This window comes from Stigmatopora argus, chromosome 2 (genome assembly GCF_051989625.1).
Source record: "Stigmatopora argus isolate UIUO_Sarg chromosome 2, RoL_Sarg_1.0, whole genome shotgun sequence".
NCBI lineage: Eukaryota > Metazoa > Chordata > Actinopteri > Syngnathiformes > Syngnathidae > Stigmatopora > Stigmatopora argus.
The window spans coordinates 21,717,139-21,744,540 of NC_135388.1; the positions used below are offsets into that span (position 1 = coordinate 21,717,139).

General features: G+C 40.3%; 2 protein-coding genes across 6 annotated transcripts in view; one reads left to right on the forward strand and one right to left on the reverse strand.

The window, feature by feature from the left end:
• cttn (cortactin) overlaps positions 1–11,013 on the forward strand; it is a 35,104-nt gene extending 24,091 nt beyond the window's left edge. For both annotated transcript variants that reach the window (XM_077586652.1, XM_077586662.1), the window contains exons 14-15: positions 3,487–3,555; positions 9,831–11,013. In XM_077586652.1, coding sequence (XP_077442778.1) covers positions 3,487–3,555; positions 9,831–9,967 — 206 coding nt within the window. In that variant the 3' untranslated portion in view covers positions 9,968–11,013. The remainder of the gene's footprint in view (positions 1–3,486; positions 3,556–9,830) is intronic.
• Positions 11,014–12,127: 1,114 nt separating this feature from the next.
• The window catches only part of LOC144066958 (SH3 and multiple ankyrin repeat domains protein 2-like), a 228,529-nt gene continuing 213,254 nt past the window's right edge, over positions 12,128–27,402 (reverse strand). For all 4 annotated transcript variants that reach the window (XM_077590411.1, XM_077590404.1, XM_077590397.1 and 1 more), the window contains one exon: positions 12,128–19,766. In XM_077590411.1, coding sequence (XP_077446537.1) covers positions 19,259–19,766 — 508 coding nt within the window. In that variant the 3' untranslated portion in view covers positions 12,128–19,258. The remainder of the gene's footprint in view (positions 19,767–27,402) is intronic.

The window sequence follows — 27,402 nt, forward strand, 5'->3', positions numbered from 1 at the left end:
GTTTAAAGTGAGAGAGCACCATGAAGACCAAGGAACACACCAGGTGGGTCTGAGATACTGATGTGGAGAAGTTTCAAGCTGGATTTGGATACAAAAAGATATAAACATCTCCAGGAGCACTTTGCAATATTGAAATGGAAGGAGTATTATCTGACCACTGCAAATCTACCAAGAACTGGCCGTCACTCTAAACCAGGGGTCACCAAACTACGGCCCGCGGGCCGTATACTGCCCGCCGGCACATTTGGACCGGCCCTCTGAACAATACCAGAGACGCTATCAGATTTTTTCCTATTTGGCCTTGAAGACTGGGACGTTTTAATCTTGTGTTTGGTTCATTGCACCCCTGCTGAGCCCACAAATCATTCCAGTGAAGCGGGGCTTCGCATTGCTTCTTTGGTGACACACGCGGGGAGAGTATTTCCCTTTGATGCACGCGGGCACGTCCACCGTTGGATGCGCAAGCACAGTGATACCGAGACATCTGGACAATCGCAGGTGAGGGCGGAGCTCTGGGACCATCGCGGACTATTCAAGCATATAAAAACTGCAACCTGTTTTGAGAACGGAATAATGGCGAAAAAGTTAGGTAAGAAACAAATTGATTCGGAATGCAGGGTATTTAACCTGGAGTGGACAAACGATTATTTTTTTATTCAATGCAAAGAAAAGGCTGTTTGTCTCATCTGTCAAGAGACGGTTGCGGTATTCAAAGAATACAATCTTCGCCGCCACTTTGAATCCCGTCACAAAGACAAGCACGATAGCTTGCAAGGCCAAATACGAGCAGACAAACTCTCAAAGCGAAAAAGTGGACTACTACTATCTCAGCAAAATATATTTGTACGCCAAGCTCAGCTGAATCAGACATCCGTTCGGGCCAGCTTTCGGGTTGCTAAACTGATAGCAAGCAGCGGTAAGCCTTTCACTGACGGAGAGTTTATTAAGAAATGTATGGGTGCTATCGCGCATTAGCACTAGATGAAACCACGGACGTGCAAGACACAGCGCAACTGCTCATTTTTATTCGTGGAGTTAGCGCAAACTTTGAGATATGCGAGGATCTGGCAGCCCTCCAAAGTCTCAAAGGGACTACAACGGGAGAGGATATTTTTGACAAAGTGTGCCAAACCATGGAGAAGTTGGACCTGGACTGGTCAAAGCTAGCTAGCATCACAACTGACGGGGCTCCTAGCATGGTGGGCGAAACTTGCGGTCTAATGGGACGCATGAACCGGGAGTTGGAAAAAAGGGGTCTCACCGCCCCGCTACGAGTCCACTGCCTAATTCACCAGCAAGCAATGTGCTGCAAAGTGTCGACGTGAGAGAGATTCTGCTCTGACAACTGAGCAGAACTTTTATGTTAAGATTGTGCATGGTACAACAGAAAGTTAATGTTCAATGGCTTTTTTTTCCTATGAAGAACCCAGAGAGAGTTATTTAGTTATTTATTTCATAAATAGTGTTATTTATTTCCTGTTTTTTCTGTGAAGAACTCAGAGAGGGTTACCGTAATTACTCGAATATAACGCGCACTCGAAAATAACACGCAGGTAATTTTGGGCCAAAAACATCTGGAAAAACGCAGTAATCGAATATAGTGCGCACCTAAAATTTCCCGCTGACGAAAATCAGAAATCTTACCTTTTTTTCTTCGTTTCACGATTGTTTTGTTCAAACAAATTTATTCATTAGAATCCTTCAAATGAAGAGTTCCTCTCTCTCTTTGTCTGTCCTCTCATCCGTCTCCTCATACATCTCTTCGTTGAGAATCCTATCAACGTCCACGCTTCCTTCATCCACTTCCTCTTCCTCCCACAACACATCATCCGATTGGCTTTACGAGATGACGTAAAATCCGTGCGTCAAAGTGAGTTTGACAATGCTTTTTTCGATCGAAAATTTTTAATTTATTTTAGTTATTGATCATAACACTGAACTGAGAGAGGGTGAACTGAGACGAGTACGAGGCTAGAGGGGGGCAGTGGTGGTCTCGGCTTTACGAGATGACGTAAAATCCGTGCGTCGGCTTTACAAGATGACGTAAAATCCGTGCGTCGGCTTTACGAGATGACGTAAAATCCGTGCGTCAAAGTGAGTTTGACAATGCTTTTTTCGATCGAAAATTTGTAATTTATTTTAGTTATTGATTATATCACGCACCCCCAACTATTGGAATTAATTATATAGCAAAAATCTCCGTGTTATATTCGAGTAATTACGGTATTTAGTTATTATTTATTTCCTGTTTTTTCTGTGAAGAACTCAGAGAGGGTTATTTAGTTATTGTTTATTTCATTAATACAGTTATTATTTGTTTCCTGACTTTTTTTCTGTAAAGAACCTGGAAAGGGCTATTTGGTTGTGTGGCTTTCTGGAAAACAAGAAATTTTGTAAGCTCCCCTACGATCGTCACACTTTCTGTTACAAACTGACACTGGCCCCCCATCAGAGAAGGGAAAGGTTATGTGGCCCTCACAGGAAAAAGTTTGGGGACCCCTGCTCTAAACTTTCACCTAGAAGAGTCTGCCCCTGGGACAACAATAAATCAGTCGTAAACTGCACAAATCTGGCCTTTATAGAAAAGTGGCAAGTAGAAAGCCATTTCTCAAAGATATCCACAAAAAGTCTTGTTTATAGTTTGCCACAAGTCACCCGCAAGATACACCAAACATTTGGTCAGATGAAACCAAAATCGAACTTTTTGGCCGCAACGCAAATATGTTTGGCGTAACAGCAACACAGCTAATCAATCTCAATGCGCCATCCCCACTGTCAAACATGGTGATGGCAGCCTCATGGTTAGGGGGTGGTTTTTTTTCAGGGACACCAAAGATAGTTAAAATTGATATATACAGGAAATAAAGGAGCATTCTGGAAGAAAGCCTTTTGGAGTCAGCAAATGACCTGAGACTGGGACGGAGATTTATCTTCCATCCCGACAATGATCCAAAACATAAAGTCAAATCTACAATGGAATGGTTCACAAATAAACATATCATGGTGTTAGAATGGCCAAGTCAAAGTCCAGACCTGAATCCAATCGAGAATCTGTGGGCAGAGCTGTCGACTGCTTTTCACAAACGCTCTCCATCCACCCTCACTCAGCTTGAGATGTTTTGCATGGAAGAATGGGCAAGAATTTCAATCTTTAGATGTGCAAAACTGAGTCATATCGCAAGCTACTTGCAGCTGTAATTGCGGCAAAAGGTGCCACTAAGTATTAATCCAAAGGGGCGGAATAATATTGCATGCCCCACTTTTCAGGTTTTTATTTGTTAAATTTTGAAATATCTAATACATTCCGTTCCACTTCACGATTTTGTGTCCCACTTATTGTTTGATGTTTGAAGCCTGAAATGTGGCGAAAGGTTCAAGGGCCCGAATGCTTTCACAAGGCACTGTAGTTGCATTTTTCATAGCCCAAAAATATCTTACTACTTCCCAAAATTGGCGTCTTTGATGAGTGACGATTTCTTTTTGCAGAGGAGCAGCACTACGAGATTGGCGAGGACCCTGGGGTAACAGCGGTGGCACTCTACGACTACCAAGCAGGTAGAGCACATACAATAATACCCAGTGGCGGGCCATGCATTTCACACCTAGGCCTTCAGTTGTGTTATGTCTGAATCAATCCAACCCTCAATTATTTTCTGGCTATAAAACCTTTACTGTAGCTACAGCTGCGATACATATAAAAAAAGCATCAATAATATCCTCATAAAATTGAAATACAGTCATACCTCTACTTACAAAATTAATTGGTTCCAGAACTTTTTTTCTAACTTGAAAAATTCGTAGCAAGAGGTGTGTTTTATATGTAAATTCTCAAATTCGTTCCACGGTTGTCACTCTCTAAAATTGGTCAACATTTTCCAATTTTGTAAGAAAGATGTGAGAAACACAAAAATTGTCATAAATTGATTTATTAATGTCACAAAATGAATAACAAGTATATATACAAACACCTGTTAAAACATGGGAACAAGAGAAAGCTACCGGGTTACAACATAGAGCTGGCACACAAACATGAACACACATTTAATAAACACAACATTAAGAATTCAAACAAACACATTAATCAACAACAAGCATTAACGTTTTGGGATTTCTTTATGTAATTTTACACCCATTGTATAAGTCACTACTGGTTATTACCTGCTTCTGCAGTGCTGGACAACGAACATTTTGGAAGAAAAAAACCTCAAAGATGATTGCCTTTGAGGACTTTTAATAATGTTTCCAAAATGCACAAGATAGACATCGTCAAAGTGGGCACGACTCGTGAACACTTTCAGGATGTCTTTTTCCACGAAGTGGGAAAGTTCGTTTCTCCCCCGTTTTTTTTCTTCCCTTATTTGTGCAGTTGCAATGGTAGCTCTGCCTCCCAGTTGAATTCCTCGTGTATTGCCGAGCGTTGCATTTAGTCATGCGTCCATTTTGGTGCATATCGACCAACTAACTCGTCAACGTCCTTATTACTGACAACTCGGCCCATCGCCTGCCCCCGCAGCACAATTTAACCCACCAAAGGCTGCCGTTCAGGTCGAGGCAGTCAGCTACAGCTTCCCCAAGCATAAATAAGTTTAAGCAGACAATTGGTTAAAGAAAATGGACGTTTGTTATGAGACAGCCAATGAGAGCCCAGTACAAGGTGGAGTGAGCTTTTAAAGCTAGAATCAATGCATCCGCGACTATTTTCAAAAAATAGACGGATAAGGAATGCATGTACTTTTTGGGGGTTTCCGTAACCTGGAAATTTTTCTTATTTCGAGGCACTTATTTGCATATAAAAACATACACCAGCTTAAACATACGGACACACGCTGAAAACACATTTTTAAAAGGGCAAAGGAAGCAAAACTGAGTTCAGTTGTACTTTATTTAGCCATTTTACAATGTACTCACGTTTTTTTGATCAATCATCACCCACAAATCCATCGAAGTCCTCTTTCTGTGTCCGAATTGAACAATTGTCCAAATGATTCATCAAAATCGCCGGGTTCCCTCTCTTAGTTGTCAGAGTCACTCACATTGGAATGTGGCTCCACAGAAATGATGCCGGCTTTGGCAAAAGCTCGAACAACAGTGCAAGCAGACACGTTAGTCCAGGCGGCCACAATCCATTCGCAAATAGTGGCGTAACTAGCCCGGCCCTGCCTCCCACTCTGTGTTAGCCACCTATCATCCATTGTTCCCATGCCGCTCGCAACTTTGCTGTGAACGCCTGGTTGATGCCGATGTCCAGCGGTTGGAGTTCTTTAGTTAAGCATCCGGGAATGACGGCAAGCTCAGAGTTCATTTTCGTGACTTGGTTTTTCACCGCTCCTTTGAGATGGGCACGCATGGAGTCGCAATTCAACTCAGCTTCTTCTTCTTGACTTGGCGAAGCTCGTTCTCCTGCTTCCTCCATTTGCGAACCATGGATTTGTTGATCTTAAATTCCCTCGCGGCTGCTCTATTCCCATGTTCCCCTGCATAATTGATGGCTTGAAGTTTGAACTGAGCTTCGTAAGCGTGTCATTTGTATTATTCCTTTTCGGGGTGGCCTTAGGAACCGAACTGAAATTGTTTTGCAATAAAGCATATCCCCACACTATATACGGGTACCTGGTAGGGGCGTGCCTTTAGCGTCTTCTTACACACACACCCTCCACATGCCTGACCCTACCCATGTCTGCCTTCTCTCTGTATAAGAAGCATGTCGGCCAGAAGTGCTCTCAGTCAGGCTTTGGAACTCGGGGCATACACACGGCGCACCGCATTATAAGGCGCCCTGTCTATTTTGGAGAAAATTTAAGACTTCTTAGTGCACCTTAGTCGTGAAAATACGGTAATTATTTTATTTTATCCATCCATTGGTCCTAGTATAGATATGTATCATGCTGCAGTCCTGAACCCAGGCTGCGAAGTCATCGCAAGTTTGACACGGCGCTCCATATTATAAGGCACCCTGTCTATTTTGGAGAAAATTAAAGACTTTAATGCGCCTTATAGTCATGAAAAAACGGTACACAAAATCCATCCTCGTTTCTTTCCTCAAGAAGATTTTAATTACAGTGGTACCTCGACCTACGAGCAGCTCTACCTACGAGATGCTCGTGATACGATGAAAATTTCGATCGAATAATTCGCCCTAGATACGAGAAAAATTTCGAGATGCGAGCAAGCCAGATGGCCATGGCACTGTCTTGCCGCATCTCTTTCGTGTATAAAATATATCTACGAGCACAGGGCAGATCTTTGCATTACCCCCCTGGTTTTTTTCCACGTTGATCAATGCATACCACATTTACATACAAAGTAAACAACAATGGATCAGCAGAGTTTTGCAAAGAAAAGGCGACCGTTGACAACATTAAGCGCGAAATAATTGAAAAATATGAGTGGTGTACGTGTCACCGAGCTTGCTCGGCAATACGAGAGGAATACGTCAACCTTATCCACCATCTTTAAGCAGAAGGATGCAATTAAGGAGAAGAGGCCTTCCAAAGGACTAACTATAATTTCCCACTGGCGCAGTGACATTCATGATGAGATGGAGAGCCTTCTTTTATTGTGGATAAAAGATATACAGTTAGCAGGAGACCGAGTCAACTATTTGTGAAAAAGCCAGCTGAATTTACATGGATTTGATAACAACGAAAGGATCTGAAATAGGGGACCCTTCAACACCTTCAGAACCCTTAAAAGCGAGTCATGGTTCGAAAAATTAAAAAGAAGATCTGGAATACACTCGGTAATCAGACACGGGGAAGCAGCAAGTTCCAATTCGAAAGCCGCGGTGGAATTCATCAAGACATTGGCCTTGATTATCACCCAGGAAAGTTACAACGAAGTGGCAATAGTTTTCGGATTTTGTAGAAAAGAGGCACCCTGACAAGCTGGCAAGTAGTCGCGCATTTTCGTATTGTTATGACATTTGTGCGCGTCATTTTCGAAATATTTTGAAGGGAAGGCAAAAACAAACAACTCTTGATGCGTTCGTTTTGAAGACTCCGGCTGAACGTGCGGGTGGAGTCAACCCGTTACAAAGGTAAAAAAAAGATTAAAACAAAATTAGAATTCAGTTTTGTGTAAAGTTACATTAAACGTATGTTTGAGTGTGTCTGTATATATTAATCCAAGTTAATTTAAATTTGTTTGTTCGGTTACGAGTGTGTTGACGTGGATAAAGTCCCCCCGCCTGCTTCTTCCTTGTGTATGTCCGTCTGTGTATCCTCCGCCTCCAATTTTATAGTTCTATTAAACACATTTTAGTACAGTGGTACCTCGATATACGATCGTAATCCGTTCCGAGACTGAGATTGTATGTCGAGCTTTTCGTAACTCGAGCGAACGTTTCCCATTGAAATTAATTGAAAACAAATGAATTCGTTCCAACCCTCTGAAAAAATACCAAAAACAGGATATTGGATTGGAAAAAATGTTTTATTTCTTCTAATTCGTCATATATTGATAATGTAATAAATAACGAGTGGTTTAATAGTAATAAAATGTGTTTAATAGATGTAAAATTAGACGCATTTCGCGGAGGGGAGAGACAACACACACGGAGGCGGAGGTGGGGGCTGTTCGGGGGGACTTTATCCACGGCAACAACGCACTCGTAAACGAACAAACAAATTTAAATTAACTTGGATAAATATATACAGACGCTCCCCTACTTACGAACATTCGAGTTACAAACAACGGTACATACGAACATGTCTGCAAATTGCGTTTATGTCGAAAAATGTTCGTAAGTTCGATTTTGTATTGCGCGCGTTTTTCCGAGTAGTGCTTCTTTCCGCCGCTAATACCGACGCCTGGCGCTGTGATAGCTCAGCTCACCCCGCATCCACCTTCCTCTTCCTAGTTCGTTGCAGTGCGGAAGTGCGTGAACATATCTCCAGTGCGCAAAGAACCTTTTTCATTTTTATCATTTAATATCTCGTGCATCCATTGTTCAATATGGTTGGTGAAAAGTGAAGGGCTTCTAGTGAGGGAGGTGCAAGGAAGAGGCAAGCCATTTCATTTGAAATGAGTGGCAATAATAACGAAGCTTGATGCGCGTGATAAAGTGGTGAGCGTTGCACGCGAATACAACTTGAATCGTTCGACCGTCAGCACCATTTATAAACATAAAGATCGAGCAGCAGGACCCAAATATTGAACGTTGCACAAAGTTTGCAAATCAATTGAATGATGTCATACAGTGCTACCGCATCATTTATGATGAAAAAAAGAAAACTGCAATCGTAATTAGATAGCTTCTTTCGGCCAGTTTCTAGTAAATCTCTCTCTTTCTCTCTAATGTATGTATACAGTACTGTATGTATTCTCTCCATTTTATTAAATGTTTTTTTTAGTACAAACCAATGCGTGTTACTTATACAAGCCTTAAACATACTAATGCACTTATATAAACCTTCAATATACTTATATAGGCCTTAAACATAAATTATATTACAAAATATAGCACTGAATCAACTTACAAACAAATTCAACTTATGAACAATCGCTCGGAACCTAACTCGTTCGTAAGTAGGGGAGCGTCTGTATTGCCCTATCTTTCTCTCTGTATCTCCCTCGCGTAAAGATATCTACGAGCACCGGTTCGTACAGGTTGCATCTTTTACTGGAGAAAGCGTGACCGAGTTGATAATCTGCGAAAAATCCAGCAGAATCAACATGGACTTGAAAGCAAAGCAAGCATCTGAAAAAGACACCGGCGAAACCCTTCAAAGCGAGTCGTAGCTGGTTCGATAATTTTAAAAGACGAATTGGGATAAACTCTGTTCTGAATCATGCAGACGCAGGAGCATCCGATTTGAAAGCCGCAGTGGAATACATTAACATCTTTGCCTCGGTTATCGGACAAGGGGTTTAAATTTAGTCTAACGTAAGATTAAAACTTATTTTCAAGTGTGCGTATAGTAATCTAAGTTCATTTACGTTAAATTTAAAATTCATATTATGTTACGAGCACGTTGCCGTCAAGTCTCTCCCTCCTAGGCGCAACCGTCTGTCTCTAATGAATAATGTCACATTTTAGTATTGAGGATCATAACCACTTGATAGCTATTTGTTACTTTGTGAGTAGGTGGTGAATTAGGACAAACATTGTTTTTCCATTGGAAAATCCTGTTTTTGGTGTTTTTTTCAGAGGGTGGGAACATATTAATTCGTATTTAGTTATTTTCTATGGGAAAAATTGATTTGACATACGAGGTCGGTCCCGGGCCGTATTAAACTCGTATCTCAAGGTATTACTGTATGTACATTCAGAAATGCAGAGTCAAAAAAGTGTTCCCATGAGGGCAATTTGTTTGCAACTGCGTACTCTTTGTTGTAATGTGTAACCATTGCTTGTAGAATTTCATATTGGATTTCAGATTTGGTAATATTTTGACTTTATTCATTTTATATTGGTATTGTTTTCCCCCCATCTTCTCACAGCTTAAGCAATTTTTTTTGCAGTTAAAATTATACCCTCATTCACATAAAATTACGAACAACAATTTTTTTTCATGCTAATTGGTACGAAAGGTTTGAGAAAATGAGGAAGGTAAAAGTCATTTTTGTTGTTAATGTAAACTTATAAACATTCAACTTGATATAAAGTTATTGTATTGCATCACAAATAGATTTTCTGTTGACCTCTTGTATGAGTTTGTCATCTTTGCACATCTATCCAAAATTATTGTTGTTAATTAATATGAAATTAAAACCAACACTGCCTCTGTTGACATCATTGTGGAAGCAGTATTTTACTGTTGGATTTTGTTTTACGGTTGCAACATTTTGAATACAGTCTGATTTGTTAACAATTTAAATTTCCATTTTAGCTGGCGAAGACGAGATCTCTTTTGACCCTGATGACATCATCACCAACATTGAGATGATCGACGAAGGCTGGTGGCGCGGTGTTTGCAGAGGAGCTTACGGCCTTTTCCCTGCCAATTATGTTGAAGTACGGCAGTGATGTCAACGCTCAATAAGGAGAGGATGTCAATTTGGTTCCTTTTTTCGCTTAGGTCTACTTTCTCTCCTTTTCATTTTTATCAGTACATCAACACTGTGCAAAACGACAAAGGTCTTCTACATCTGCATTATTTTGCACCTATTACCATCACACCTCTAGCGGTGACAGAACCCAAACTATAGAATCAATCCAACACCTAGTAAATGGAAGAAAAAACTTAGGCCTCAGAAATATCAAAGGTTAGCTGTATTGGTCACAGATAACTTCACACAGCGTGATCACTTCAGCATGAAAATGTATGTACAGATGAAAAGGCACCACTTCTATTAAGGTTATTTTGACAAAAATCCAGGTTGTTGGCAAGGGTTTAAAATGTGTGTTCACAGTTTAAAAGTGACCACTGGTTAGAGAAGACCCCCACAGGAGACCAAAACTTTGTACAGTGAACATTCTTTGCCATTGACCAAAACCCAATGCTAGATCAATTTTGGTCGTGTTTTAAAAACTAAATCTTTAAAGTATTGCTTATCAGCTTAAGATGATCATTTGATAAACGTAAACATATATCATTTTCAAGCTTTAGAAAGATACATGGGGCCATCGATGTAAGCGCTTATTTAGACAAATCGTGAAACTACACTACATCTCACTTTTGATCTTATCTTTGAAAACTTGAAAAGATTATTTGAGTGACGGTGCATTTGAGAATATATTTTGACTCGGACTTCACATCTGAGGGAAAAAAACTTTAAAATTTATATTTGTTTAAATTCTTGGGTTTCGTGCTATTGAGTGTTATCCCTTGTCATGGCTTAATGTGTCTTACGAGTGTGCCCATGGAAAAAAAGAAAATAGTTAGCTGCAATGGTGACATTATAGCTAACTGTTATGAAATGACACATACTCCAAGCAGTGCATATCTCTTAACTGACTGATTGTTAGTCGTGTACCGTAAATAGGTGTGAGTGCTTCTGTCTGTGTTCCCATGCAGCATTTATTTTCCATCTTTTGGGGTTTTATAATAATAAAGTGTCCTTTCAAATAAATTATTTTGTATCTGTACTTTTATCTGGTTAAATCATATCACCTATTTTTTTTTCCAATAAGCTATATCAACTGGATATAGTTATTTTTTTACACATCATGGATTTTTTTTTACACATGGATTTCATAAGAAAGAGTGAGACCAATTTAAAGGAGATTCCGTTTATTACCAGACTGCTGAATGGGGAGAGCTCAAACAGCGTGAACCGCTCAGTCTGTTGTCCTTGTAACTCTCTCCGAATGACCAGTGAGTGAGTCTTAAATGCAGGTAAAACTGACAGTTGTCAGCAGGACTTTGGACAGATACGTTTCAGTCATTTGCAGGGCAAAGATTGATGTTTATAAGTGGGAGGAAACGAGAGTACCTGGCAGAAACCCACACAGGCCCGGCCGGGGAGAACATGCAAACTCCACACAGATGGACATGACCTGGATTTGAACTCAGGCCCCCAGAGTTGTGAGGCCGACGCTAACCACTCGCGCTGACCTCTCGCACCATCTAGGCAGCCCCCCCCCCCAAAAAAAAACTGAAAATCTTATGATGTAAAAGCATTAGTTTTTCAAATATTTACTTTATTGATGAATAAGAAATAAATTATTAGACTAATTGTATTTTGATGAGTTTTTATCAAAGTGATAAACAAAAGACAATAGTATCAGGACGAATCGAATCGTGATGTCAATCATAAGAAAATGTGAGGCAATACACACCCCTATAATCTATTTTAGCAATTTGGCCTCCTGTAGAGGGCGCCCTTGGCAACCACCTCGCTCACCTATGCCGTGGCCTGTCACTGGATGACAGCCCTCTTCTGTTCCAGCACAATAGTAGTTGCCATTGACGCCAACAGACCTGTCTTTAAATGAGTTAATGTTCTACAAACAAGTCAATCTTCTGGATGAAGATAAGACCACAAAGCCCTGTGGTCTTATTCAAATTTGTACATTGAACATTTTTTTCTTCAGACAGTTACAATAATCAGCCTCTCAAAATCAATTTGTTGTCTTACCGTATTTATCTCCAAAAGGGAACGGTGAAATTATTTCCAAGCCTCCTTAGGCCACTGACGTCCAATTCCACCACCACACAACAAGAAAGTAAAAAGACAACAACACTAGTGCCATGTTATATTTATTTCTTACAGTGACTTTTGCTTGCCATACAAGAATTCTTGAGGAATTTGGGGCGGTAAGGAATGAAGAGTGCACTTACAAGAAAATTCTCTTCTATTCATTTCAGCAATTAGTTGATTCTAGGGTGATTTTTTTTGAAGCACAAAATTACAGCAACATGGAAAAACATGAACACAAGTCTTTTACACAAATTGCCCAAAACATCTTAGTCTGTAGAAAGACAAAGAATAAAACCTAATCTTGGAACCAAAATAAGTTAGGAAAAAGACAGAAAGATTTACCCAAATGTTAACCAATGGGACTAGTGGGAGCAGATTTAAAAGGTGGAGTGGAAGTGGCTTTTGTGAGCCAGGTTTGTCCTCGACATAGCTGGTGACACTTTTAAAGATTCTTACTATATCTACTCAGCTCTACATTTTCACACAGAACACTGTTTATTGAGCTGTTGTCCCACTGTGTGCAAATTACTGTCACCACAACTAAAGTTTTCTGGGTGAATTTATTTAAGTGTACATTTCTTTACTAAGGTGTATGCAGACATATACCAAAAATGTACATATTTGCCCCCGACAATACACAAATTGCTCCCTTGAGTCAGAGATTTACAGAAAATGTTAGATAGGCAAGTTGCGGCCAGAAAATACCTGGTTCTAGTGGTCACTTGATTGGCCAACATCTGAAATCTACCACATGAGTAGACTGTATCTCAGCAACAGTTCATTGAAATACAGACAAGTAAGCATAATGTGATATGTCACTTTGTAATGGGAAAAGAAAACACAACAAAGGAGATTAATTCTGAATAAATATTGCTTCTTACATAAACCATGAATCTAATGAGAATATCAAGTTTTATCTATATGTATATGTATATATACATATATATATATGTATATATGTATATATATATTTATATATATATATATATATATATATTTATATATATATATATATTATATATAGCATTTCTGTATTTGGCAAATCACACACTGGTGCTGAACATATATTTTTGAAGATAATCTCTATAAAATGTCATAGAACTCTATACAAATTTTTTAAAAATACTGTGCTTTTCGACCCCTGCTGACACATTACTATTTGTTTGAAAATAAGTTACAGATTTATAGCAGCATTGTCCCGTGCCAGCCTCACTGCTGCTGATGTTCACAGAACACAGTGCGTTTGGAGCTTTCCCAGAATAAAACTCTTCAAGGGCTTTGCCTTGCCCACTGCAGCCGAGCGGGCGACGAGTCCGCATTTTTCAAAAATACTTTGCAGACATCGGGCGTTCAGATGTATTAAATCACGCAGAGAGTACACGCATAAAGAATTGGCTTAAAGCTGCACAATAGCCAACCAACAGTATACCTTATTTAAAGCATCCTCTATGGGAAGTGGATGCCGCTTTTGCCTTCATTCAGATCAGGAAGGGAACCCTCCGTGGGTATTAACTCTGCTACTTCAAAGTCTATACATGCACTCAATTAAACATACTGTTAAAACACTCTTATATACACATTTCGATACTGGATTGGATTTCTACTTCCCACGGCAGTTCCATTACTCTAGAGTCTAGAATAAAATATGACCCAGTTATAATACTCTGTATTCTTTTTTCTAATTCAAGCGGATGGAAAATTATGCTTTCTGAATCAATTTCTTTTTTAGTGCTTCAAGGGCAATGTGGAGTGTATGAATGTGCATTAACACTCTTCTATTATAAGACCCCCAAGGTGGCGAGGGATGCTTAAATGACCTTTCGCAAACTCTGCCCCCCTAAACACCCATCAGCCAAACGTGCATCCTAGAGGCAGTTGTTTAGAGAGCATTCATTCATTCATTCACTGAACCGATTTATCCTCACTAGGGTCGCGGTGGGTGCTGGAGCCGATCCCAGCTGACTTCGGGCCAGACACCCTGAATCGTTGGCCAGCCGGGCACGAGGAGACAGACAACCATTCACGCTCACACTCATACCAAGGGGCAATCATGCATGTTTTTTTTAGAATGTGGGAGGAAACCAGAGTACCCGGAGAAAACCCACGCAGGCCCGGGGAAAACATGCATACTCCACCCAGGTGGACCGACCTAGATTTGAAGCCAGGACCCCAAGAGCTGTGAGGCCGACGTGCTAACCACTCAAGCCGCAGGGCCGCCGTTAAGAAAGCATGAACTACAAATTTCCGATTGTCCCAGTGCTAATTTATTGATTTGGTGATTTTGAGAAGGCCAACTGCCATAAAACTGTGGAAGATCAGGTTTTGCAGATGTCTAAAACGGTGAAGCATTAAGGCATGGAAAATTGAAATTGGCCACAGGGTACCACGGCAGCATATGAGTATGAATTTGGTTCTTTGCCTAATCAAAGCTTAAAAACAAGTGAATTAAACAATAAATTAAACAGTGTGGTTGTAAAATCACCCCCCCCCCCCCTCCTCCTCTTCCTCAGCTAAATGTCTCAAAAATAATAAAGCATACAGGCGTCTTCACTAAAGGTAAGATTAAGATAATGCCAGAGGCTAAATATCGTGGTGTAGTGGTTCACTTGCCTGACTTCGGTTCGGGCAGGTGCGGGCAGGCGTAGGCTCGATTCCCGCTGATGGCGGTATGATTGGGAGTGCGGTTGGTTGTTTGTCTCCCTGTGTGCCCTACGACTGACTGGCAGTCAGTCTAGGGTGTAGTCTGCCTTTCCCCCGACGACAGCTGGGTTAGTTTCCAGCAACCCCCGCAATCCTTTTGAGTATGGGCGGTATGGAAGATGAATGATGAAATCCAAAGGCTAAATAGCAAGCTGTTTCCTCCTCACAAAATGGCCTAAAATCAATGGGGAAAAAAGTTCTCTGACAAACAGATAAAAAATGCAACCACCTCCAAAACAAGAAACAAACCCACAAAAACAAAAATGGACAAATTGGTCCATTTTAGCCGTTTAGCCATTGTAGGGGACTCATTGGCTGCCATTGATGTCATTAGATGTCAAATTCATGTTGAGTGGGAGTGGGTCATGAATAAATGTTCAAAAAACACAAAAATAAGCAAAACTACAAAAAATGAAAAAAAATCAACAAAATTTGCAACACCGGCAAAAACTGCAAAATACACACGCACGCACACACACACGCACACACACACCCACACATACACAAAAGAAAAAAATAACCCTCCCACCACCAAAACCAGAAAAGAAACACAAATAATTACCCCCCCAAAAAGACAATTTAGTTGATGTGTATCAAATGTCATTTCATTCAAATAGAGCTTTTGTATAAATGTGGGAAAATAGTGTAGGAAATTACATACTAAACTAGAAAATGAGTAAAGATTCAATTCCGGTTTTAGATAGTAAAATATTCTCCAATTTTTAACTGCTGTGATTATGAAATGATTCTTATTTCCTCATTTCATTTTCAAGAACAACCGGCAAAGGAAATTGCTCCAATTCACTCAGATTTGATGTGTTAACAACTTCCTGATTTTTTTAATTTTTTTTTAAATATTTGTATTAGATCATGTTCATCACATTATATAGTAATTTGCAAAAGAATGGTTCCTACAGCAATGGGAAATTAACACTTCACAATGACAACTGACCAAGTCTCAATCACTTGGAGTTGTCTACACACTTCTGTTCCTGTAATTTTTTTTAAAAATTACTCCAGGATAAAGGCCCGTCAACTTTCCACTCAGATTGATGTGGTTCTTGTGGAACAACAAAAAGTCCTACTTGTCCGCTCTGTCATCATTTCTCAACCGATCATCCTGAAACTTAGTATCTATGTCGCATGGGACGGGTTGTTTATTATGTCTTTTTACTTGCTAATTATTCACATTTTAAGCAAGTGTGTGATAAAGGTGATTATCCACAGATCATAAGGTTGAAATGAGTTTTGTCATTTTGTGATAAATGAATGACTCCTGTCATTGAGTGGATGTCTAAAGAAAAATATGTAGTAAATACTTTATTTTCCAGAGTATAAGTTGCCCTTTTTCATAGTTTGGCTGGGCCAGCCCCTAATACTTAAGTGGCACTTATATACATTGTTTCTTTCTCTCTGACCACCAACAGTCTTACATGTTTTTTTAGGTTATAGTGTATTCTTTGGCTGGTACGATTTATACTCAGGGACGACTTATAGTCCGAAAAATACGGTAGCTGTCATATCAGTGAAAAATGCTTCACAACAGTGATTTTTGGTTCCCACTTTTTCCTATTGTACTAATCAATTAAGGATTTGTTTGTTAAATCTGAAAATATACAGGCAGTGGTAGGTCAGAAGCGATCTCTTAGCAATGTAAAAGTATTTGCGTTTGAAAAAGCCTAGCTATTAAATTTATGACTACAGTACCACTGTTAGTTCCAGTAGAATTTGGTCATTGTTAAAGTGGCATGACAAAAATTAAACATCATGTATAAAACTGATTGCCAACTGTGTCCATGGTGTACACATTTACCTTTGTTTCTACCCCCTAAAATGAGTGACAAGATGAACCCATTCGGTCATGCTAATGAAGCACTGCTACCAGCGCTTTCTCATCTAATTTTCTGAACCACTTTATCCTCACTAGGGTCACGGGGGGTGCTGGTGTCTGTCTCAGCTGACTTCGGGCCAGAAGCGGGGGACTCCCTGAACTGGTGGCCAGCCAATCGCAGGGCACAAGGAGACGGACAACCATGCACACTCACACCCATACCTAGGGGCAATTTAGTGTCCAATCAGCCTACCATGCACGTCTTTGGTATGTGGGAGCAAACCGCAGTACCCGGCAAAAACCCACAAAGGCCCGGGAGAACATGCAAACTCCACACAGGTGGACCGACCTGGATTTGAACCCTGGTCCCCCAGTTTGAGGCCGACGCGCTAACCACTCAGACGCCGGGCCGCCCACCAGCGCTTTGTTTGGTAACTTGCAGTTTCAACAGGAGTAACTTTTACGGCAAACACTTATTTTAGTTCTGGGGAAAAATAATTAATGTATGGAAACTATGATGTATGTAGATAATGTGAATTTTGTCATTCTTTATTAAAAATAATAAATCGTCATCATCTTCCTCCACTTATCTGAGGTTGGGTCGTGGGGGGAGCAGCTTCAACAGGGAAGCCTAGTCTTCCATCTCCCCAGTCACTTCATCCAGCTCTTCTGGGAGGATCCCAAAGCATTCCCGGGCCAGTCGGGAGACATAGTCTACCCAGCGTGCCCATGATTGCGCCCGAGGTGTAAAAATAATAAATGAAATACATTTTCAGTTGTTCAAAAAAAATCACTTAAAAAAAGTTATTATTCCCAAAACTACAAATTGCTTTTACCTCATCAAATTTACCTCTGGCGGCTCAGCGGTTGAGTGGTTAGGGCATTGGTCTCAAAGTTCTGGCCTCCTGGGTTTAAACCCAAGTCATTCCTCGTTTGTGGAGTTTGCATGTTCTCCCCTGGCATGCATGGGTTTTCTCCGGGTACTCCGGTTTCCACCCACATTTTAAAATCATGCATGGTAGGCTAGTTTAACACTCTAAATTGCCCCTAGGTATGAGTGTGAGCGTGAATGGTTGTTTATCTCCACGTGACCTGCAATTGGGTAGCCACCAATTGAGGGTGTCCTCTGCCTTGTACACGAAGTCAACTGGGATAGGCTCCAGCGACCCTTGTGAGGGTAAGCCATTCAGAAAATGAATGAATGGAAAAAAATTACCTCCATAGTGTATAGTTTATATTTAAACCCTCATACAATAGAAACATTAAGGACATTAAAGAAGGTATCACGAGTGTAGATTTTGGGAAGTATGTTTGACCAGCAATCCCAAAATTACACACACACACTCTTCCATGTATTGTGATCTACTTGGAAGTCAAACTAATTGCGCGATATGCTAAATAAACGGCTTAAGTCTAAAAACTAATATCAGCTAAAATTACTCCAATATGTGAAATAGTAAGTGGTCATGCTAAAAGTCTACCCTCTATCAACATCTTGATTCTTTCATTTTAAATAAATGATATAATTGCAAATCATAAACACTTCGTAATGGTCCAAATATATCTGGGCCTACGTTGTGTAGCAACAAAATTGCCTTTCACACTTTATTTATACTTTCCCTCTGAGGTTCCATTTCTATTTTTCTTCTTCTTTTCCAAAATGCATCTCTGTCAGCTGATCAGTCAGTGTTCCTTGAAGAGCTCTAATGAATTCTACTTTGTGTCAGGGATGTTAACCCAGCAGTCTTACACAGTTTTACTGCAGAGTGTAAGGAATTACTGTTGAAAAAGTGAACCTCTAGCTTCTCTGTAGGGAATGTCCCTCAATGTTTATCATCCACCTTCACAATCACACACACGAACCAAGCAAGATATGACAATGTGCCCTTTTGTTGTCAGACAAGCTGATATGACTTCATCCAAATGATGGACTGCTTTAAAACGTTTAAGTTTCAATAAGGGTGCTGGCCTTTGGCAATGCAGACCCCCCCCAGCCACACTAGACTTTTTCAGGAGAAGGCGTTTACGCTGACAGTGTGTACTCATTGTACTCATGCTTCGTGTGTCTGTGAAAAAGACGGTTTTCTTCTTCGTCATAGATTTATGTGCATTAAGTGTTATGTGCTTGTTGTGGTCACTGTATATTCATTCGTATGTGAGCGAGCTGTTCTCAATTTGACAAAAACAGGTGAAAAGCAAGTGGTTCTCTATAACTTTCGATGCATCCAGAAATAGGACTCCAGTTGGACTCTAGTGAAGAAATATTCTCATATTAATCTCTAGCAAAGATAGAAAAGGGTCAAAAGAAGAGAAAAAAAGACCAGCTCAGCTGGTTTTCACACACCCACATATGGGGAAAAGGTCTGTAGTATTCCAAAACTGCAGTTTCTTATCATGAGGAATCAAGTACTTCCACAGTTGAGCTGTCCTTTCCCCCCTCTTCTCTCCTCCCACATACTACCATCCCCATAGGTTTTAGGGGCTGCAGGAGGGAGGCAGGCTGGACAGGAGTGCTGAGTTGAGAATGACCGAGGACAAGAACAGCAGCATTAACTTGGAGAAAACATCCCGGCCGGAGCATGTGAAGAGATATTGATTAAGTTGAGACATGCGTCTCTTGCGCCGCGTGCTCCGAGCGTGACCTTATCTATCCTGCAGCAGTTTGAGGGCTCTCTCGATGTTCATGCGGTGGCCCACCCTCGTGACGCCCAGGTCTATCAGGTCCTCTTTTTGCAAGGAGGGCAGGTGGGCACCCTCGATTTCATTATCCAGGAAAGCATCCCTGTGCTCACCAAGGTGAAGGCTCTCCAGCCAGTCGGCCACGTCGTACTTGCTCCACAGCTCCACGGGTTTGGAGGCAAAGGGCTTCCCGGATGCCGCCTGCATGAGAGTCAGGGGCGATGGTGACCGGGAGCTCCCGCTGCCTCCGCACGACGAACTCAGACTGTATGCCCCGCCACTGCCCATGGGCGGGGTGGGCAGGCCGAAGACGTCCGTGAGGGTGGGAGACACCGATGGTGGCAGTGAACAGCAGGGGGTGAGAGAGGAAGAGGAGTCTGGAGGGCTGCAGGGGTGTGTCTGAGGAGGAAGGCTGCTCGGAGGCGTGGAGGCGGCGGCGTTATTCAGCATTCCTGAGTCATCAGAGGGGGGCCTGAGAGGGCAGAGAAGTTAGAGGCTAAACAGTAGTAATTCTTGACAACAATCAGTTTTACTATGCATCTCTGATCAAGTGACAGGTCAGTGGGTTTTTAGTTTAGAAAGACAATGATGGGATGGGGACACAGTAATAATTCTACAGTTTTATATTTATGATTTCTAAAGGTGTCCTGAGATTAATCAAAGATACAAGTCGACATTCCTATTGAAAAGTTTCTTAAAATGTTTTGTATGAACATTCTAGCAGCCCGGTTGCAGAGTGGTTGATACGTCACCCTCACATTCAGAGACCGAGTCTTCAGTCGCAAGTTCGGACCATCCAGTGTGGAGTTTGGATGTTCCCCCTGGGCCTGTGTGGGTTTTCTTCCAGTACTCTGGTTTCCTCCCACGTCCCCAAAATAATACAGGGTAGGCTGTTTGAACACTCTAAAATGCCCCAAGGTATGAGTGTGAGCGTGATTGGTTGTCCGTCTCCTTGTGCCCTGTGATTAGCTGGCCACCAATTTCAGGTGTCCCCCCGCCTGGTGCCCATAGTTTCCTGGGAGAGGCTCCAGTTCCCCTCGCTGTACGAAAAATGAATGAAAGAACATTTGTTTAGATTTTTTTCAAACCTGTCATTCCTCTTTGTATATACAGAAAGGGTGGCCCGGCGGCTGAGTGGTTAGCGTGTCGGCCTCACAGTGGGGGACCTGGGTTCAAATCCAGATCGATCCTCACTGTGTGGAGTAATGCATGCTCTCCCCGGGGTTGCGTGGGTTTCCTTGGGTACTCCAGTTCCCTCCCACATCCCAAAAAATGCAGAGTAGGCTGGTTGAACACTCTAAATTGCCCCTAGGTATGAGTGTGAACATGACTGGTTGATTGTCTCATTATGCCCAGTAATTGGCTGATTCAGGGTGTCCCCTGCCTGCTGCCTGTGGTTACCTGGGATAGGCTTCAGCACCCCCAGCGACACTTGTGAGGATAAGCAGATCAGAAAATAAATGAAATAATTTATGGGACAGCTATTTCTTGTCTCATTTTGGGTTTCTAAATTTGCAGCCAAACAATATGTTTGGGATTTAAATGAAAAAAACTGCGGTTATGAGGAATGCAACATTTTCAAACAAACACAAAATAGATCAGAATTTCAGCCTAATTTTAGTGGTTGTTTTACATAAAGGATTTTTCAAACAACCTGGGAAAGATGACCTATACAAATACCAGTAGATGGCAGTGTCTATCCATTCTATGAATGGTGGTGAAAAATTCCTGGCTAAATACTATATACTTAGAACTATTCAGAAAATTTGAATATTCTGTCAGATTAGCAGTTTTACCCATATCCGAAATCTTCTGAGCCAACCTAAAACTGATTTTGTAAAGGATTAGAACCCTTTCACCCTGTTTTAAATTATACATGTGCCAACTGTGTTCAAAGCCGACGCTTTTCACAGTAGTATATTGTAATTTTCTGTGTTTTAGTTTTTAATAAGATAAAGAAATCTAAATCAGCTAAATTACAACAAGGAACTGCTTAAGATATGTCAATGTGAGTGTTATGGCTCAATCAAATTGGTTAGTTTCCTTGTTAACGTTAAAATGCCAAAACAAAACAAAACCACTAGTAATATAAGATTTTAGAAAAAAAATCAATAATGCCCCACTGATTTGTGGCATCTGATCGCAGGGCACAAGGAGACAAACAACCATTCACATTCAACTCATACCTAGGGGCAATTTAGAGTGTCCAATCAGGCTACTATGCATGTCTTCGGAATGTGGAAGGAAACTGGAGTAACCAGAGAAAACCTACGCAGGCCCAGGGAGAACATGCAATCTCCACATGGGTAGACCGACCTGGATTCGAACCCAGGACCCCAGAGCTGTGAGGCAGACGCGCTGACCACCTCCCAACATACAAGTATTCCATCAAATTGTCTTCTCTGGCTATTAGGGTTCCACTAAGCTGGATCCAAGAAGCATGGTACACAAATGTGGGCTTATACGCATATGCAAAGCATTGATAGTCAACATAACTCTTATGAACAATATAGAGCAGTGGATCTGAAACTTCTATCATAGTAACAAAAACATGAAAAATAGATACAGATGTTGATTCTGATAAGATACTTATGTTATATGATCAAGTAACGCATCCATCCCAAAGTTCAAAGCAATCCAAGCAGAATATTCATCTTATTTTTCACCTTTCTCTGAGGACAGCACACTGCTTGTTCTGCATTCTCTTCCCTTACTGACAGACCTGTCAGCACGGGTGTGCTTTGCGAAGAGTTTGTGCGTGCAAAAATGGCCACAAACTTGATTGCCCAGGCAAAAAGCTATGCACCACTAGATTGAGTGAACACACTTTTTATTGCCCCCATTTTTGTCTCTCGATCAGGGCCAACGAGGCTAATTGGTAGGCCTTCACTTGTATTACTACCTTCAGGCTACTCAAAGCGCTTCGATACTAATCTATGACTGAGGGCAGAAAACAGGCCACATCTGATCAAATGGAAAAAAATCATTTGTACCAGCACCTTGCTAAATTTACCCTAGATATGGCACTTCCCTGTCTGGAACATATGGAAAAGCCTGAGGGGAAACGAAAAGGACAGTAATTATGCCCAAATGCAACTGGGTTATTTGAGGTGCATGGCAATGTGCTGGATGAGGTTGGGCAATTTTAAATGCTGCTTCTCAACAAGATTCATGGAGGAGTGATGAGATATTGACATTTGAAACAACATAAAACATGTGATAAACATCATATATGAACACATATTCACAGAAGATTGGAGGCACAGAAGAACATGATACATTAATGAACTGACAAGTCTCTGCCATCTGTCTGCCTTCTGCTATAAGAACTACTTTCATTCTTCCCTAGCACTTTACGTTTCCGCAATGAACTAGCTGCCCTAGAGTTACGCCTGATCCTGATGCTTCTTGAAAAACATTGTTTGTTTTAAGATTTTAAATGAAGTGAATTTGTACAATGCATTTAAAATAATTGGTGCTGACTAATGTAACAATATTTATATTAGCAATATCAGAATATGGCAGTCTGTAGCTACGCTGCCATGTCAATTTTGTTGATTGCATGAATCACGGGTATCAGATTGTTTTTGTGTGAACTGCCCCATTATGATTTTTCAACCTTGGCTCATTCATTTCTGGATAAGAATTTGATCTCCCTAAAGATGTCAGGCTTTTACGTTACGACAGATGATGACGTGTTACATTCGTCCCTTCACACTGTCTTTCCAATATGAATGGACACACACCCACATCAAAATTAGCTTCTTCTTCGGCGCTGAATTTTAAATAGGGCTCAGTATATATATATATATATATATATATATATATATATATATATATATACATATATATAATAAATATATATATATGTATATATATAATATATATATATATATGTATATATATAATAAATATATATATATATATATATGTATATATATATATATAATAAATATATATATGTATATATATATATATATCTGTGGCGGTCCGTGAATTTTCTAGTGACGCCTTCAGCTATCGGAATCAATCCAACCCTCAAAAACTATTTTATGGCTATAAAACCTCTACTGCAGCTACAGCTGCGACACATAAACAATCATCAATAATAACCTCATACAATTTATATACATACACACATATATATATATATATATATATATATATATATATATATATATATATATACCGTATTTCCATGACTATAAGGCGCACATAAAAGTCTAAGTGGAGCGTATGTATGTATGTATATATATATATATATACATATATATACACACACATATATATATACACACACATATATATATATATATATATACAACTACGCCAAGCAGCCCCAGACTCTACTATTTCCCGTAGATAAAGTACTGTGCAGTGACTGCTTGGATATCGAGTTCTTAATACACCCAGTTCTTTAATACACCCAGTATGACGTCGCGCGAGCACACTAATTTGGTGCTGGCCGTCATTTCGGCTATATTTACAAAAGAAATGTTGGTGTCAACAGAGCATTCAAAGCTAGACTGTGAACTATATATATATATATATATATATATATATATATATATATATATATATATATATATATATATATATATATATATATATATATATATATATATATATATACAACTACGCCAAGCAGCCCCAGACTCTACTATTTCCCGTAGATAAAGTACTGCGCAGTGACTGCTGGGATATCGAGTTCTTAATAGACCCAGTTCTTCAATACACCCAGTTCTTCAATACACCCAGTTCTTCAATACACCCAGTATGATCATTTCGGCTGTATTTACAAAAGAAATCCTGCCGCTAGATGTTGGCGTCAACGGAGCATTCAAAGGTAGACTGCGAACTATATATATATATATATTAACTCGGAGCTTGCCGTCATTCCCGGAGGCTTGAGAACTACAAACGCTGGACCCGGCGTTTTGGAAGACTCATTTGGGCAATTGTTTTATTCGAACACAGAAAATGAGAACTTTGATGGATTTGTGGGTGATGATGACGTGAGTAAGTTGTAAAATGTCTAAATAAAGTACAACCGAACTCAGTTTTGCTTCTGTTGCCTTTTTAAAAACGTGTTTTTAGCGTGTGGGTGTAGCGTGCAAGAACTATATTTCCCAGCAGTCACTGCGCACCGGAACCCGGAAATAGGCTGCTTCCGGTAGCCAGCGCTATTGCGTTTCGATGTCCATCCATATATAATATATATGCGTCTAAAAAACGGTGCGTGCTTTGTGTGTTTAAAATACAGAAATAGCACTCGTTACTGACACTGCGGCTAAAAATACGATGTGCCGAATAGTCGTGAAAATACGGTATACATATATACATATGTGTATATATATATATATATATACAGTTGTGAGAAGTAGAGTTGTAGAAATAACTGGAAACTCAAGAGAGCCATGACATTATGTTCTTCACGTGTATGTAAACTTTTGACCACAACTGTATGTTAAAGGCGTAGCACACTATTGTAGCATAAATTAATCTACCCTGCATTTACCAAAAAAGAAGAGTCGAACATTTGGACGATGCAAGGAGACTAAGCGAGTGTTAACCATTATGGATAAAAAAAAAGAACCAACTTTATAAGGGATTTACATCGTAGATAAGTGAAGCTGGCATGACGAGAGGACGTCAACACAGAAGTGCGGAAGAAGAGGTAGCGGACAATGACGAGGATGAGAATGAAGAATGTGATGTGGTCTTCGTTCTGCAGGAGATCTTCAATAGGGCACGCAGTTTGAAACAACGGGTCCAGGAGATTGATAACAGCAGGGTCGGAGCCATTGAATTTGGCCATCGGCGGTCGCCACGTTCCTTGTGGGCCGAAAACCTCTTGCAGAAAGAAGCTCCTCCTGAAAAGCTCCCTTATGGCACCTCCTGAAGATTCCATCAATGAATCTGACGAAGAGGACTTGGACTAAAGCTCCCAATAAGCTGTATTTTTATTTTTAGTATTATTTAAATCAAGAGGAGAGGCACTATTTCCACAGTGAGTACAGTACTTAAAGTATTTACTTTTTTTAATTTATAGATTATATTTAGATATTATATATTAACACATTGCAGTCTTCTCATATCCCTATAACTGTGATATTAAATAAATACACTTCTTAATAATTGTACCTGTGTAGTACTATTTTTGTATACGTGCAAAATCATGTAGTATGGTATGTAGTAATAATATGGGTGACCCTACTTCGCGTTTTTGTCCGATTATCTCGGCCATGTCTGGTCTACATTATCCGTGATATTTGAGGGATTACTGTAGTCCCTATCTCTCCTCTGGACATGTCCAAACCATCAAAGTCTGGGCTCTCTGACCTTGTCTCTCTTGCGGTTCAGTGTAAAAATAACAGGTGGAATGATATCATATTGTGTGCATTATTTCAAAGTTGCACTGGAGTATAAATTGCACTCCTGGCCAAACTATAAAAAAACCCTGCGACTTATCGTCTGGAAAATACAGTATATGTCATGCACTTGTTCTGCAAGTATGTTTATACTTATACTAAAAGAATGTGTAATATTTTGTACTCAACTAAAAGCACGCATACTTGTACTACAAGTACGTGTACTAGTACCACAAGTATGACACGAGTGTACTTGTGTTTTAGTACTAAACGTGTACTACTAGCGCACAACTATCTGTTCTTGCATTTACATGAACAACATGTATATACACTTGCTTGTATTTTTACGACAAATGTGTACTAACGACAAGCATTGCACAGCTACCTATGCAATTACTCCAGAAATTGCAATTTCTAATTTCTGAATTAAATTGGATTGGATTGGATAACTTTATTCATCCCGTATTCGGGAAATTTCATTGTGGCAGTAGCAAGAGGGTGATTAGACGGAACAACAAAGCAAAAGCACAAAGTACAAGGCAAATCAAAGTAAATGGGATCATTAAGAATCACCAAATTAAATAATTAAGACAGAAAAGCAGCAAAAACACAAAACGAGCAAGAGTGGACGGCGGTACCGCCGCCGGCTGCCACTTGAATGGCGCCATCTTGGTTGCGGTAGCTAAAACGGATACAGACTCAAAAAGACGTTGTAAAGTTGGACATTCTCCATTGGGAAGCAAAGGATATATGTTGTACGCTTTAATGTTTTTTTTAAATCTGGGTTTGGTCCAGTACCATTTTATGGCCACCAATCTTAGATACTTTCTTTTAAATAGATTGTGCAATGGAAATGTTTTTATGCATTATTTCTGCCAATTTTTAAAAATTATACATTTTACAGCTTGCAATGTCATGATTCACTTGAGAAGTGCTCAATATAGTTATACTTTCGGAATGCGAAGTTGATAATTGCTGATGGCGTTACACTAAGTTTTTTTTTTCAAACTCACATCCAAATATGTGTAAAAAAAAACCTTAAGGGAGGGAAGTCTGGTGTTAATGCAGTAGCGTTTAATGATGGAGAGCTGGATTGTTATGGTGGTGGAAGACCTTGCTTCCACAATAGCTACAGGTTTTACGACTCCTTGCTTCTTACTAGCAAAGGCAGCTTCACATATAAAGCCTCACACTCATTGCTGAACATGGGCATGCAGTATTTTATTTATAGACGCTAGAGCTTTCTCTTATATGTACATAGAGACACAGCCCTGCACACCCCAACACATGAACACACACACGCAAGCAACACGTTCTGACTCGGCTTTGCTCGGTTACATAATGGTAGTCTACTAAAGCATCGTAGCACGTGACCTGAATAAAATGATGTTGAACTCTCCTGTGGGTTAGGCTTGCCATCCTCCTGTTAACACACGCTCTCGCTAACACATGCAAAAATGTGCCTCCAACTCAGTCTGACATCACTGCAGACCCCAAGGCTCCTATCATCAGCTGGTTGCTTGGCAACCATTTCCTCAATGGGTACAACCAACACACATTTAATCTGGAAGGCTAAGAGATAGGAACAAAAAAAGATAGAAAGAGAAAAAAAAATTCTATCAGCTCCGAAGAGCAAAAACAAAAGGGATGCTACCGCTGCTGCTGAGGTTCATTCCGGTACAGTGAGGAAGAAGAACGAGAGCAGAGGATTTTGCACAATAGCGAGTGAAGATGAAG